Genomic DNA, 12,332 nt, shown 5'->3' on the forward strand with positions numbered 1-12,332 from the left:
AACAACAGACTGCAGTGGTACCATACACCAGTACTCGGGGGGGCAGAACAAGCAGATCTCTGTGAGTTCAAGACCAGCCTGGTCTACAGAGCAAGTTCCAGGACAGCCAGAGCTACATAGGGTATCCTTTTCTCAAAAAACAAAAAACAAACAAACAAACAAAAAGAAGAAACGAAGAAACCCCAGGTGATCCAGCAGCCTGTGTTGTCACTGGCTATAATCTCAGCCGCCTGCTTCACTCAGAACGTTCTGCTGTCTGGTAACTGAAGGCAAGAGAAGAAATGAAAGAAGTTTGGAGCCTGGAAATTAGGAAGATGGGCAGAGTGGAACATGCCCATCATCTAAGGACTCAACTGGCTGGAGTGGGAGGATGGGGAGTCTGAGGCCATCCTCAGCTCCAACAGGATGGCCCAAACCAGCAGAGGCTGCATGACACCCTACTTAAAAAAGAAAAAGAAGATGGAAGAGAAAATGAACTTGCAGGGAAGGATTCAAGTTCATGGATCAGGGACAGAGAGAAGGTGCTAAAGAAAAAGGTCTTTTTCTTCGTGAAAGACAGGCTGGGAGCGGAAGACACAAGCCTGGGTGTTCAGGAGAACTTGGGTCTGAAGGCAGAACTGTTGGTTGCCCACAACCATTTGAGAATGGAGCTGCAATGGTGTGAGGACAAAGAATCAAGACAAATGTGGAGGGGACTGGGTGAGGTGTGGGTGGGGTGGGGAATAAGCAAGAGCAAAACCCTGACTGCAGAAGAACACAGCACACATGTAAAGCCTCACTATTATGCAGAACATTTCTAAGAGACACTGACAAGTGTCAAGAAATGAAGCATGGGGTACTTGCCTTGGGAGGACTTTCCTTCACTTTTTAATAAAAGAAGAGGTGCAGGGTTACTGGCAATATATGGAGAAACCTCAGGTCCTGTCAGCAGTTTCGGGCCTTGGCCACACCCACTACTGAGTACTGGCTCACCTTCCACACCTAGCCTCTAGCTCCTGGGCACAAAGGCTCTCCCCTCCACCGCCCCCCCCCCCCCCCCCCCCCCGCAGGCCCTTTAAGGGATCCAATCTACACAGCCAGTGTGCTTTCTGTTGTCTCTCCAGAGCTGTGGCCTCTGGGAAGCCCCAGGCCCCAGGCAGACATGGGCCTGTTCTGTGGCATTCCCCAGTCGGCACTGACTTCCTCAGGTGTCCCTCTTGCACACTCTAATTCCTATCTTTTAATTCTGGCTTCTGGCCTAGTGCCTGGCACGCAGGCGACACCCAGCAACTGTGCTGGGTGAAAGAAGAGGAGGAATGAGCAGCAAAGCTGGAGGCCAAGAAGCTTTGGAGGCAGACGTTCATTGTGGTGGGCCGGGTACTTCCCACATTTGTAAAGAAAGCACAGGAATTTCACTAGCTCATCTTTGCAAACTATGATAAGAAGAAGAAAAAGCAAAGAAACATTGGTCAAGAGATATTTCTGATAAACAGTTAAGTAGGAGAAACCACAGTCATTCCCTACTTGAAATTAATGGCTCATGTTCATGGTAAGGGTTGTAAAATAATTCATAAAAGAATTATTGTAAAAGAAAAAGCAGTTCTGAGGCTTGCTATAAATAAGCTGTTTAGCAGAGAATTCCCTTTCTTTTTTCTCTGTTTAATTAACCAGTTTTAATGTACATTAATATTTTACTTGCATGCATAAATAAGAGCACCACATTTGTGCAGGGCTGTAGAGGCCAGAAAAGGGTGTCAAATCCATCAAATGATGGAACTGGAGTTACAGACAGTTGTGAACTGCTACGTGGGTTTAAGAAATGGAACCCGGGTCCTCCACAAGAGCAGCCAAGATGACTCTTCACTGCTGAGTCACCTCTCCAGGCCTCTAATGTTTTCTAAGGTTAAGAAGAGTAAATATAAGTAAGACCAAATATTATAAACAACATAATAAAATCACGAGAGATGGCACCAAAGAATTTTAGGGCTAATAATGATTCCAGTCACAAAATTTCAAATTTCTATTAAAAAAACCAACTTCTTTTCTACTTAAAATAAGATGCTAACTTCATGATGCTACAACATCCTATACAGTTGGCACTTCTCAAAGGCTTTCCTGTGCTGTTTTAAGAAAGATATGGCTGCCTCTAAGTCTTACCTATTTCACCAACCAACTTAAGTTAAACAGGATAACAGAGTTGATCCCAAGAACCAGCTAGTAACAACCACTGTGGCTCCCACCTTAACCTCGGCACATCAACAGAATAACCAGACATATTATTGTGAGCTGAACATCCCATCTTTTATCCACACTGCTCGGGACCAGGATCTTTTCAGAGTTATGATATTTTTGTGCTTTAAAATATTTGCATAAACCTAATATGATCTTCTAAGAAGCAAGTCTAAATACAAAATTCATTGCTTCCATATACACTGTGTGTGCACAGCCCTAGAGTGATTTTGCACAGTTCTCTGAAGGCAACTGTATTTTCATTGTGACTCATCACCTGAGGCCAAGTGTAAAATTTCTCCACTGTGGCATGTCAGCCCGTGGCACGTGGCATGGAGTTTGGGATACTTCACAGCCTGAAGTCTGAAGTCAGTTAGGGTTGTCCATCTGTCATTACCTCTTCCTCTCCCTCCTCCTCCTCCTCTTCCTCTTCCTCCTCCTCCTCTTCTTCTTCCTCCTCTTTCTTTTTCTTTCTTTCTCTTTCTTTCTTTCTTTCTTTCTTTCTTTCTTTCTTTCTTTCTTTCTTTCTCTTTTTTTTAAATATATAAGGAAAGAGATAGAGAGGGAAAGCAACTCTCCTTGTCACCCAGGCTACAAATGGTGGCCACCCACGCTGAACTACACTGATATGCCCTTGGCCCTGCTGCATTCCAGGGGAGCCGGAGGTAGCTGCAGTGGTTCCAGGTGAAGACAGTGCCTGTATAAGGTCAGCAGACCTGATTTTTAGCCACATCACAGGACCGCTGAAATCACAATGGGCATGCTTAGACAACATTACGTAATAGTCAATATGCTGAGAAGCAAGGCTCCAGCCATTGAGAACCCTTCGTCTGGGCTTTCACAATCGGCTCTCTCCTCAGACTCAGACAAGGTTCTATTTTGAATTCTAATGAGGATCAGCCACACTGAATATTTAAACTGCAATTACAAAGATCCCACTTTTATGTAAATGTCCTTAATACAAGAAACAGATCTGAAAATATATCGAGGAGTCAGGGAGACCCATCAGTCTAATTTGCCTTTACAATCTAGGGAAAAACAGCATTATTTCCTGCTTGATGTTATCAAGGGGGTGAGGCTGGGAAAAGAAAAGGGAGGAAAAAACCACACAAAGATCTCAGGAAAAAATTTCAAGCGCAGGCTGTGGAGTGAAAGGGCCACAAAGAAGTGCTTGAGTCCTTTGTTAGCAACCGAACAAACAAATTCATCACCAGGCCCTTCTCCTGTGTGGCCCCTTGTGATTTGCTCTGTATTTATGACTAGAATTTCCCCCCTGCTCAAGCATTTATGACTGATATGTCAGGCTGGCATGAGAGATACAGACACGTCAGGCAAACAAAAAGGCATTTCATGGTTTACAACCTAGTTGGCACTCCTTTGAGGGCAAGGATGATGGGCTGGCTGCTTGAATGAGTCTTCCTAGTTACGCAGTCCGAGAGTGCCATGTGAGCCGCCACCAAGTGACACTTGAGTGAGCTGATTAGATTAATTCCCAAGCCCTACACACCTTGCCTGTGTGCATGTGTTCACACAGAAAGCTCAGCTTGCATCTGAGAAGAGTGGGTGATTCCTTCTTTGCTCCTCAAAAGCCATTGTTACTGAGGCTGAAATGAATTTCCACAGCATTTGATCCTAGCACGTAGGAAAAGAGAACAGAGTTGGGTTTTGCTTGTTTGTTTGACCTGGTTTGTCCTCTGGATGAATCTCTTTTGAAGGTACCAAAAATGTACACTTAATTTTTAGTTTCATTTATTTTTAATTTATGGAAGTTCTATTTTGTACCCTTTCCAATAATTTTGGTTACTTTTTTTATAGTTTCCTGCTCTGTCTAGATCCTTTCAAGTCTTTTAATTTAAAAAGCAAAATTGAGGGCTGGAGAAATGGCTCAAAGGTTAAGAGCATTGACTGTTCTTCCAGAGGTTCTGAGTTCAATTCCCAGCACCCACATGGTGGCTCACAACCATCTATAATGAGATCTGGTGACCTCTTCTGGTATGTATATAAAATAAATTTAAAAAAGCAAAAATTGAGGGATGAGAGAGAAAGCTCAGTAGTCAAGAGCACTTGTTGCTCTTGCAGAGGACCCAGGTTTGGTTCCCAGCACCCGTAAGATAACTTACAACTACCTGCAATGCCAGTCCCAGAGGATCTGATGCCTTCTGGCTTTCATGGGCACCACACATGCATAAGGTGCATACATACATACATTTAGGCAAAACTCATACACATAAAATATTTTAAAACATGCAAAATTGAGGGGTCAGGGAGTGGCTCACTGTGTAAGGGTACCTGCTGCCGGGCCTTATGACCTGAGTTCCATTCTTAGGACCCGTACGGTAGAGGGAGTGAACCTACTCCACAAGTTGTCCTCTGATCTTCACATGCACCCACCCATCCACCCACGACACACAAAAAGTAAGTGTAAAAAAAAATTAAAGTAATTATTTTTACTCCATGCCTGATCATCCTAATACTACAGGTGGATGCAGATCGACTCAATGGTCAATTGCCAGGCCCTGCTCATCTGCAGTTCTCATGTATGCTACCACGTCACCTAGGATAAATATGCTCCTCCCACAGGCTTTTGAGTTACTTCCTCACTGTTGTGACTAAATACCCGACAGGAAGAAACTCAAGGAAGGAAAGGTTGATTTGGCTCATGCTTCGGGAGATAACTTTCATGACGGTGGGGAAGGCATGGTGACGGGATCAGCTCCTGGCCATCTGTGGATGAGTAAGCAGGGAGAGATGAACACCGACACTCTTCATGTTTGGGGCTTGAATTGGGGGGGAAAGGCAAAAGAAAAAAAATCAGCTTTTCCCTTTTCCTGCCTGCTGTCCAGATGTGAGCAAGCAGCCTCATGCTCCTATGCCAAATCACAAGCTGCTCCCACCATGAGCCACACCCCAGTCCCATGGACTGTTTTCACAGCCAGGAGTGAGGATGAACCCTTCCATCCCTAAGCTGCTTCTCGTCAGGCACGTAATCACCGTGACGAGGAGCGTGGCTGAGAAGTGGAACTGAGGCCGTGACAAGCCCGACCGAGAGCTTCCTAGGCCTGGAGACTGGTGGTGAGGAGAACGTGGCAGAGTTTGGAGCTGCCAGCTAAACGCCCTAGGATGCTGCGAGCTGAGCACAATGAGCCATCCAGTAACTTGCTGACAGAAACATGGACAGGTAGGGTTGGGCTCACGAGGTTGTAGGGGATCCTGTTGAGACCTGCACGCACTAGCAGTCATTCCTGTCAGATTCTGGTAATGAATCTGGCTTCAGTTCTCCTGTTTCCTTGAATTTGAGTGAAGATGAATGAAAAGAAATTAGAATAAACTGTTTGGTAGAGTTAATTTCAAAACAGCATGACATCCAGAAAGTGGCATGGTTATTCCTCACTGCTTGTAGTGAAATTTACAGTGGGCAGAACAATGTGAACATACAGCTTTGTAAGGAAAGAGGTCTGGACCAGTTTAAAGTTCAAATAAGGTGGTGTAGATAAATAAGCTATAACTGTTAAAGAGATAGTGCCATTAGAGAGAAACCTGGTGGGTTTAGGGAATGTAGCTCAATTGGCAGAACACTTGTCTAGCATACGCAAAGCCCAGCAACACATAAGTTTGGCTTGGCGGTGCACACCTGGAGCCCCAGCACTTGAGAGGTGGAGACAGGAGGCTCATGAGTTCAAGTTCAAGTCCAACCTGGGCTATATGATGCTCTTATTCAAACAAACAAACAAACAAACAAGCAAGCAAACAAACAAACAAACAAGTCACACTTCACTGTGCTAGAACAAGAGAAAAGCACCTCAAGAGCAATATCCTACCCACCAAGGCTCCAGCATAGGAAACTACAAAGCATTTGAAAAGAGAAAACCTGACACGAGAGTTCACTGAAGGGGTTCCCTGCTTAAAAACACCAAACCAAACTGCCTAGGGAAGTATTTTCTCAGGCTCCTGCACAGGCGCGTAGAGAACCAGCACAGCAGTTCAGAGGCGTCACACCACAGCTCAAGCTGGCAGCAGGACTCGGCAACGATATCCATGAGGTGCTGAGGGGGTCTGTGAACGGCATGAGGTCAGGAGGCTTACACCAAGTTTCCAGAGCTGGGAGCCACAGGGTGAGAGGTCAGGCAGATGCAAATTCCCAAGCCTCAGAGGGAGTGGTGTCCTGTGGGACCTGCTGTCCACTGGCACTGTGGTCCTGCTCACCCACTGGATCTCACCAGTCAGCTGCAGCCCAGCCTGGTAGCTTCATCTGTAGTGTGATTTCCCTCTGCTTCCCGCCACAGCAAAGCACTCCCTCTGCCTTACCACTCCTAAGAAATTCCTGGCCACCAGGACTTTGCCCTTCACACCTAGAACCTGAAACTATGAAGATAAGACATGCAGGCTCCTTCCCACCGCTACCTCTTACGGTTTGATTCTTGCATAAGTCTGAGGTGGCTAGGCCTCAGTTTCCTTGTGAAGGAAGTGGACAACCTTGACAGGATTGCATGTTAGCTTACGGATGTTGCTGTATTTCTCACACAAAAAAATCCAAACGTCAGGCCAAGTGAGTGCCCGGGTGAGATAACTGGAAACCTCATGGGAAACCGAATGAGTCCTCTTGAGCTCTACCCTAGACCGCCTCAGTAAGGGACTCTGGTTGGAAGCCTGGAAATCAGCATTCTGAGTCCTCTAGCGGACCCATATCAACACAGAATCCCTATTTTACAAGAGTCAAGAACCAAAGTGACTCAGCAAAGACAGCATTGCTCAACACTGGGTCATACTGTGAGACGGAAGCAGTTCTTAGCTGTTCTACAGGGAGTCCACTAATTAAACTTATGAATTAAAGGGGGGAGGGCACAAAGCAAACAAAACTGCCTTGAAAACACAGAAGACTCACCCCCAAACTGTTAGACAATTTCCCAAACCATTCATGTCTATGAAACAGGTAAGATTCCCAACTCAGAGTTTAAAAGAATGAACGTTATACCCTCCAAACCTTAGCAATGTATTTTGCCTGAATAAAACTTAGCATCTTTTAGCAATTTTGATGCTTTATCAGATGGGGCTGCTACATTAGAAGGGCAGGCATCTCTTCACGGTAAATAGAAACAGCATGGAACACACAAAGAAGAGCAAGCCCCAGCCAGGTAGCTGGGGCAACTGCCATTTCTTACCACAGGAAGTTGACTTTCTGTCCACCAGGGTCACCCGCCTGGCTTCGGTGCGAAGCTTCTCATCTGTGTTCTCCACAAGGTTGGCAAGGTCGTCGATGATCTCTAGAATGAAAAACAAGAGTGCTTGGTTAAATCTCCCCAGGTCACATCTCCCCAGGTCCACAGCTATGGTACTTCTGCCACACCAAGGCATAAATTCACAAATACTCTTTTGAAAACTGCAATTCTGATTCAAAAGGCAAAAACAAAACCAGGAAAAAAAAAAGTCAATAAAGAGTAAACCTGTGAAGGCAAAGTGGCACTTGTCACACAAGCCTGGCTACACGAGTTCAGTCACTGGAACCCACATAAAGGTGGCTGAGACCAACACTACCAAGATTTCCCTTGACTTCCACTCACCCCATTGTGTGTGTGCATATATATACACTTATATAAAAATTTAAAAATTAACACAAAAGAGTAAGTCAATTTGTCTGTTTTTAAAGTTCACTTGAATAACCCTATTACAGGAAATAGAAGCATCATCAGTCGTGTGCATGTAGGAAGGTGCATTACAAATTTCAGCTCAGGCAAGGACAGAAGACTCCAGGGCTGACCTTAGCTGCTCTTGATCCAACTGTGGACAAGATTGGCTGAGCAAAAAAGAATCAAGAGCTCAAAATCAGAGATTCTAACATGAGAGACATTGACTAGGACTGAAACTATTTAAATACTGAACTGAGAATAAGCAAATATATGAATTAGATGGCACACGTGACAGACAGCATTTGACGATACAATCACAATTAAAGAGCAACTGGGTGGGGAGGGGGAGAAGTGGAAAAGGAAGCATCAACTTCTCATCCTTTACAGCAAGTGTGAATGCCACAGATGAGAGGAGAAAGACCACCAACCCAATCATGGCTAAATTAATTGAAGCAACAAAGCAAGCTTTTGATTCGTGCACATGGGCTGTCTCTCCCTAATGGTTCAGGAGATCAGCATTGGACATGGGTTTCCAATGGGGAGTTTGGCAGACAAATAGGCGGGGTTACAGAAGGAGAACATAGGCATAACAAGTTGATTATCGAAACCTCCTGAAACTAAGACATGGCTGCAAGGTTGTCATAATAAGGCAGCCAGGACACAGGGGTCATAGAAAGGCGGTCACTGCAAGGTGGGCACACGAAGGTGGTCATCCCACTTTGAAACAAAGGCAGGGTTGGTGTTTCCTGGAACAAGCAGGACAGAACCATTTGTAGTTAAGGCTACAGGCACAGTCCAGTCCTTGAGAAACAGATTTAGTCATAAACAGGAATGAACCGAGTTTGTTTTTATTATAAGATGGCCTTGAAGCCCCAAATAGAGGCAGGCTGGTTTATTACAAGTCACAGTAAGCTGTAAGAGTTAAATATATAGAAACATAACTTTTAAAAATCATTAAAACCTCAATGTTTTATCTCACTTTTGTGAGCATTTAGTAATTCTTACCACTTAGTAATTACTGCCTCTTTAAAGAGCCTTTCTATAAAGTTCTTTTTTATGCTAATCTTTAAAAGGTGAAATTAAGCACATTTAAATGTATTTTAAATGACATTTAAAATAGCATATATATAAGAATCTTAATTACATGAAATTATTTCCATCTATCCTTTGGTATTTGCATGCCTTTAGGGATACATGCAATGGTGGCATCTGAATGCTAATGACAATTGCTCCTAGTGGTGGGATATTTGTGACTGTTCTTCCTGTTTCCTCTTTCATTCACACTAATACTGAGCACATATTATTTCTGCAGTTGAGACCCTTTCTCCTGCCCCTTATTTATTTAGTTAGTTAGTTATTTGTTTATTTATTTGGTTTACAAGACAGAGTTTCTCTGGAGATTTGGAGCCTGTCCTGGAACTAGCTCTTGTAGACCAGGCTGGCCTCGAACTCAGAGATTTGCCTGCCTCTGCTTCCCAACTGCTGGGATTAAAGGCATGTGCCATCACCACCCTGCTCTGCATTACCTATTTTTAAGGCTAATTTAGAAATGAATTGTTCAATATGAGACACCATATTTCTTAAAGTATGGAAAAATACAAAGGAGAAAGTCGAAGTTTCCAGAGTTCTGAGCAGTGCAGGTTACCATGGAAGGTCATACTATGACAAGGCAGGAAAAGGGCAGTCTATGCAATGAAACCAGCATGAGAGAGGCACAGGAGAGTGGGGAATTCCTTCCTCCAGCCTCTGCACATCACAGGGCCCCTCTCTCTATTCACAGAGCCCATGCAAGCTATTCTGAATCATTTCCAGAATGAAAATGACACAAGCTTCTATTTATCCCTTCGTCTCTCATCCTAGCAGAGTGCCGAGCACACACTGGGGTGAAAGAAATGTGAGCCATAAAGGTAATGGATGAATGGAGCCTCAGATAAAAGCATTGAATGATTTTTTTTAAAGTAAATGGATTTAAGCCAAGTTTGTCAGTTATCTGTATGTAACACCTGCCTAAGAAAATCATCTACTATTATTTAACAATTCATTCACGATGCTTGCCTGCATCTAGTGACAGCTCTCTCAGGCGTTCTGCCCATTATCTGTGAACTTCACCTAAAGCAGTGGTTCTCAACCAGAGGGTGTGATCACTGGGGTCAAGTATTAGATATCCTACATGTCAGATATTTACATTATGATTCATGACAGTAGCAAAATTACACTTATGAAGTAGCAATGAAATAATTTTATGGTTGGGGGTCACCACAACATGAGGAACTGTAATAAAGGGTCGCAGCATTGGGAGGGCTGAGAACCGCTGCTCTAGAGTGTGCTCCCCTCTCATATATGGGTCATCCAACAGTTTTGTACTCTTGACTCTGTATACTGCCATGATGGTTCTGTACACGCTTTCCCTTAGCAATATTTAAACTGAAAGTCTGAAATTAGAGCTGGGCAGGGGAGCCCACACCTGTAGCCCTAGCACTTGAGAGGGTAAGGCAGGAGGAGCGCTGCAAGGTTGGGGTTAGCCTGGGCTAAAGAGTGAGCCCAAACAAACAATCCTGACCTACTTATAAACATGATTTTCTCAGAGTTTCCAAAGCTAAACTCTCCATCTGTCCCCCAACTTGACTTCCTCCCAACAGTCTCTGTCCCCATGTCCAAGTCTGTTTTCTGTTGCTGTGATTAAGACCATGACCAAAGTGACCTGGAGAGGGTTTATTTCACCTTACATTCCACAGTCCATCATCTGGGGATGCCAAGGCAGGGGTTGGCAGCAGAAACCGAAGAGGAATGGTGCTTCCTGGCTTACTTGGCTACCAACCTTTCTTATACAGTCCAGGCCCTCCTGCCTAAGGATGGCACCAACCACAGTTAGCTGGGCTCTCTTACATCAATTAGCAATTAAGAAAATGCCCACAAACCTGCCCATGAGGCAATCTCATATAGACAATTCCTCAAATGATGTTTTTCTTCCCAAGTGACTCCGGTGTGTGTCAAGTTGACAGCTAACTATGACCCTCTACCATGGCAGTATTACTTGCCCAAGCCTGAACTACCAGTTACTTGATTCTGTACTTTCCCTTTCATCTGACATTTCATTTGCTAGTATGCTTGCTGATTTTACCTCCATAGCATGTTTTAATACAATTACTTATCTTACACTTTGGTACTGATATCTTACAAAACCTTGTCGGTGTTTCGAAAACAATGTCCTAATTTATCTTCCTGCCCCAGTCCTAAATGCACACAATGCACATACCAAGCTGAAACATATGCTTATTATCTTATCTTTCAATTAATTACAATTTAAATATCCATAGGTGGTAGTTTGAATGTTATTGACCCCATAAGCTCATAGAGAGCAGCACTATTAGGAGGTGTGGCTTTGTAGGAATAGGTGTAGCCTTGTGGAAGAAGTGTGTCACTGTGGAGTGGGCTTTGACAAGTCGCAACCAGCACATCAGTACATTTCCTGCTATGATAATAATGGACTAAACCTCTGAACTGTAAACTGTACATCACCATCTCAATTAAATATTTTCCTTCATAAGAGTTGCTGTGGTCATAGTGTCTCTTCACAGCAATAGAAAGCCTACCTAAGACACCATATATAACTAATGACTAATGACTACTAAACAGAGCTCTTCAGGGATAGATGAATGAAAGGAAAGAAGGGAGGGAGGGAGGGAGAAAGAAAGGAAAGAAACCCAAATACACATGCTTATTCTACCAAGAGGTATAGTTCAAGAAAAATACACACACACACACACACACACACACACACACACTAAGTGAGATACTAAAGATTCATGATTTACCTAAAAAGCAGAAAAGAGGTGCAGAAGAGCAAAGGGCAGACTGGGCAAAAAGAACCTAGCAATCTAGATGGCCTATGTTGATGTGGGATTCCCCTCTGTATGCCGTGAATACCATTGGTTAATAAAGAAACTGTCTTGGGCCTGCACAGGGAATAGAGGTAGGCAGGAAAAACTAAACTGAATGCTGGGAGAAAGGAGGCAGAATCAGGGAGAAGCCATGTAGCCCCGCTGGAGCTGGACAGAACTTTACCTGGTCAGCCACAGCCACGAGGTGATACACAGATTAATGGAGATGGGCTAAGAGTTAGCCAATAAGAAGCTAGAGCTAATGGGCCAAACAGTGATTTAACTAATACAGTTTCTGTGTGATTATTTCAGGGTTAAGCGGCCAGGAACTAACTTGCAGCCTCCTCCTACAATATGTAAACCTAACTATAGCAACAGCCATAAATGTTGGGAGGCAGAGGCAGGCAGATCTCTGTGAGCTCAAGACCAGCCTGGTCTTCATAGCAAGTTCCATGACAGCCAGGTCAAAAGAGAAAGACACTGTTTCAATCAATCAATCAATCAATCAATCAATCAATCAGAAAGAAGAAAACGTCTCATTGTTTGAGACTAAGGAAGCACCCTTTAAATTATATACAGGATTAGGATAAAGCTACAGGAGAAAGAAGATATACTGAAC

General features: G+C 43.9%; 1 protein-coding gene across 1 annotated transcript in view; it reads right to left on the bottom strand.

The window, feature by feature from the left end:
• Nucleotides 1-12,332, bottom strand: part of Stx8 (syntaxin 8) — a 245,541-nt gene that overhangs the window by 84,030 nt on the left and 149,179 nt on the right. Inside the window, exon 7 of the mRNA XM_038326921.2 lies at nucleotides 7,368-7,469. Coding sequence (XP_038182849.1) covers nucleotides 7,368-7,469 — 102 coding nt within the window. The remainder of the gene's footprint in view (nucleotides 1-7,367; nucleotides 7,470-12,332) is intronic.

Source organism: Arvicola amphibius, chromosome 4, assembly GCF_903992535.2.
Source record: "Arvicola amphibius chromosome 4, mArvAmp1.2, whole genome shotgun sequence".
In the NCBI taxonomy this organism is placed as follows: domain Eukaryota; kingdom Metazoa; phylum Chordata; class Mammalia; order Rodentia; family Cricetidae; genus Arvicola; species Arvicola amphibius.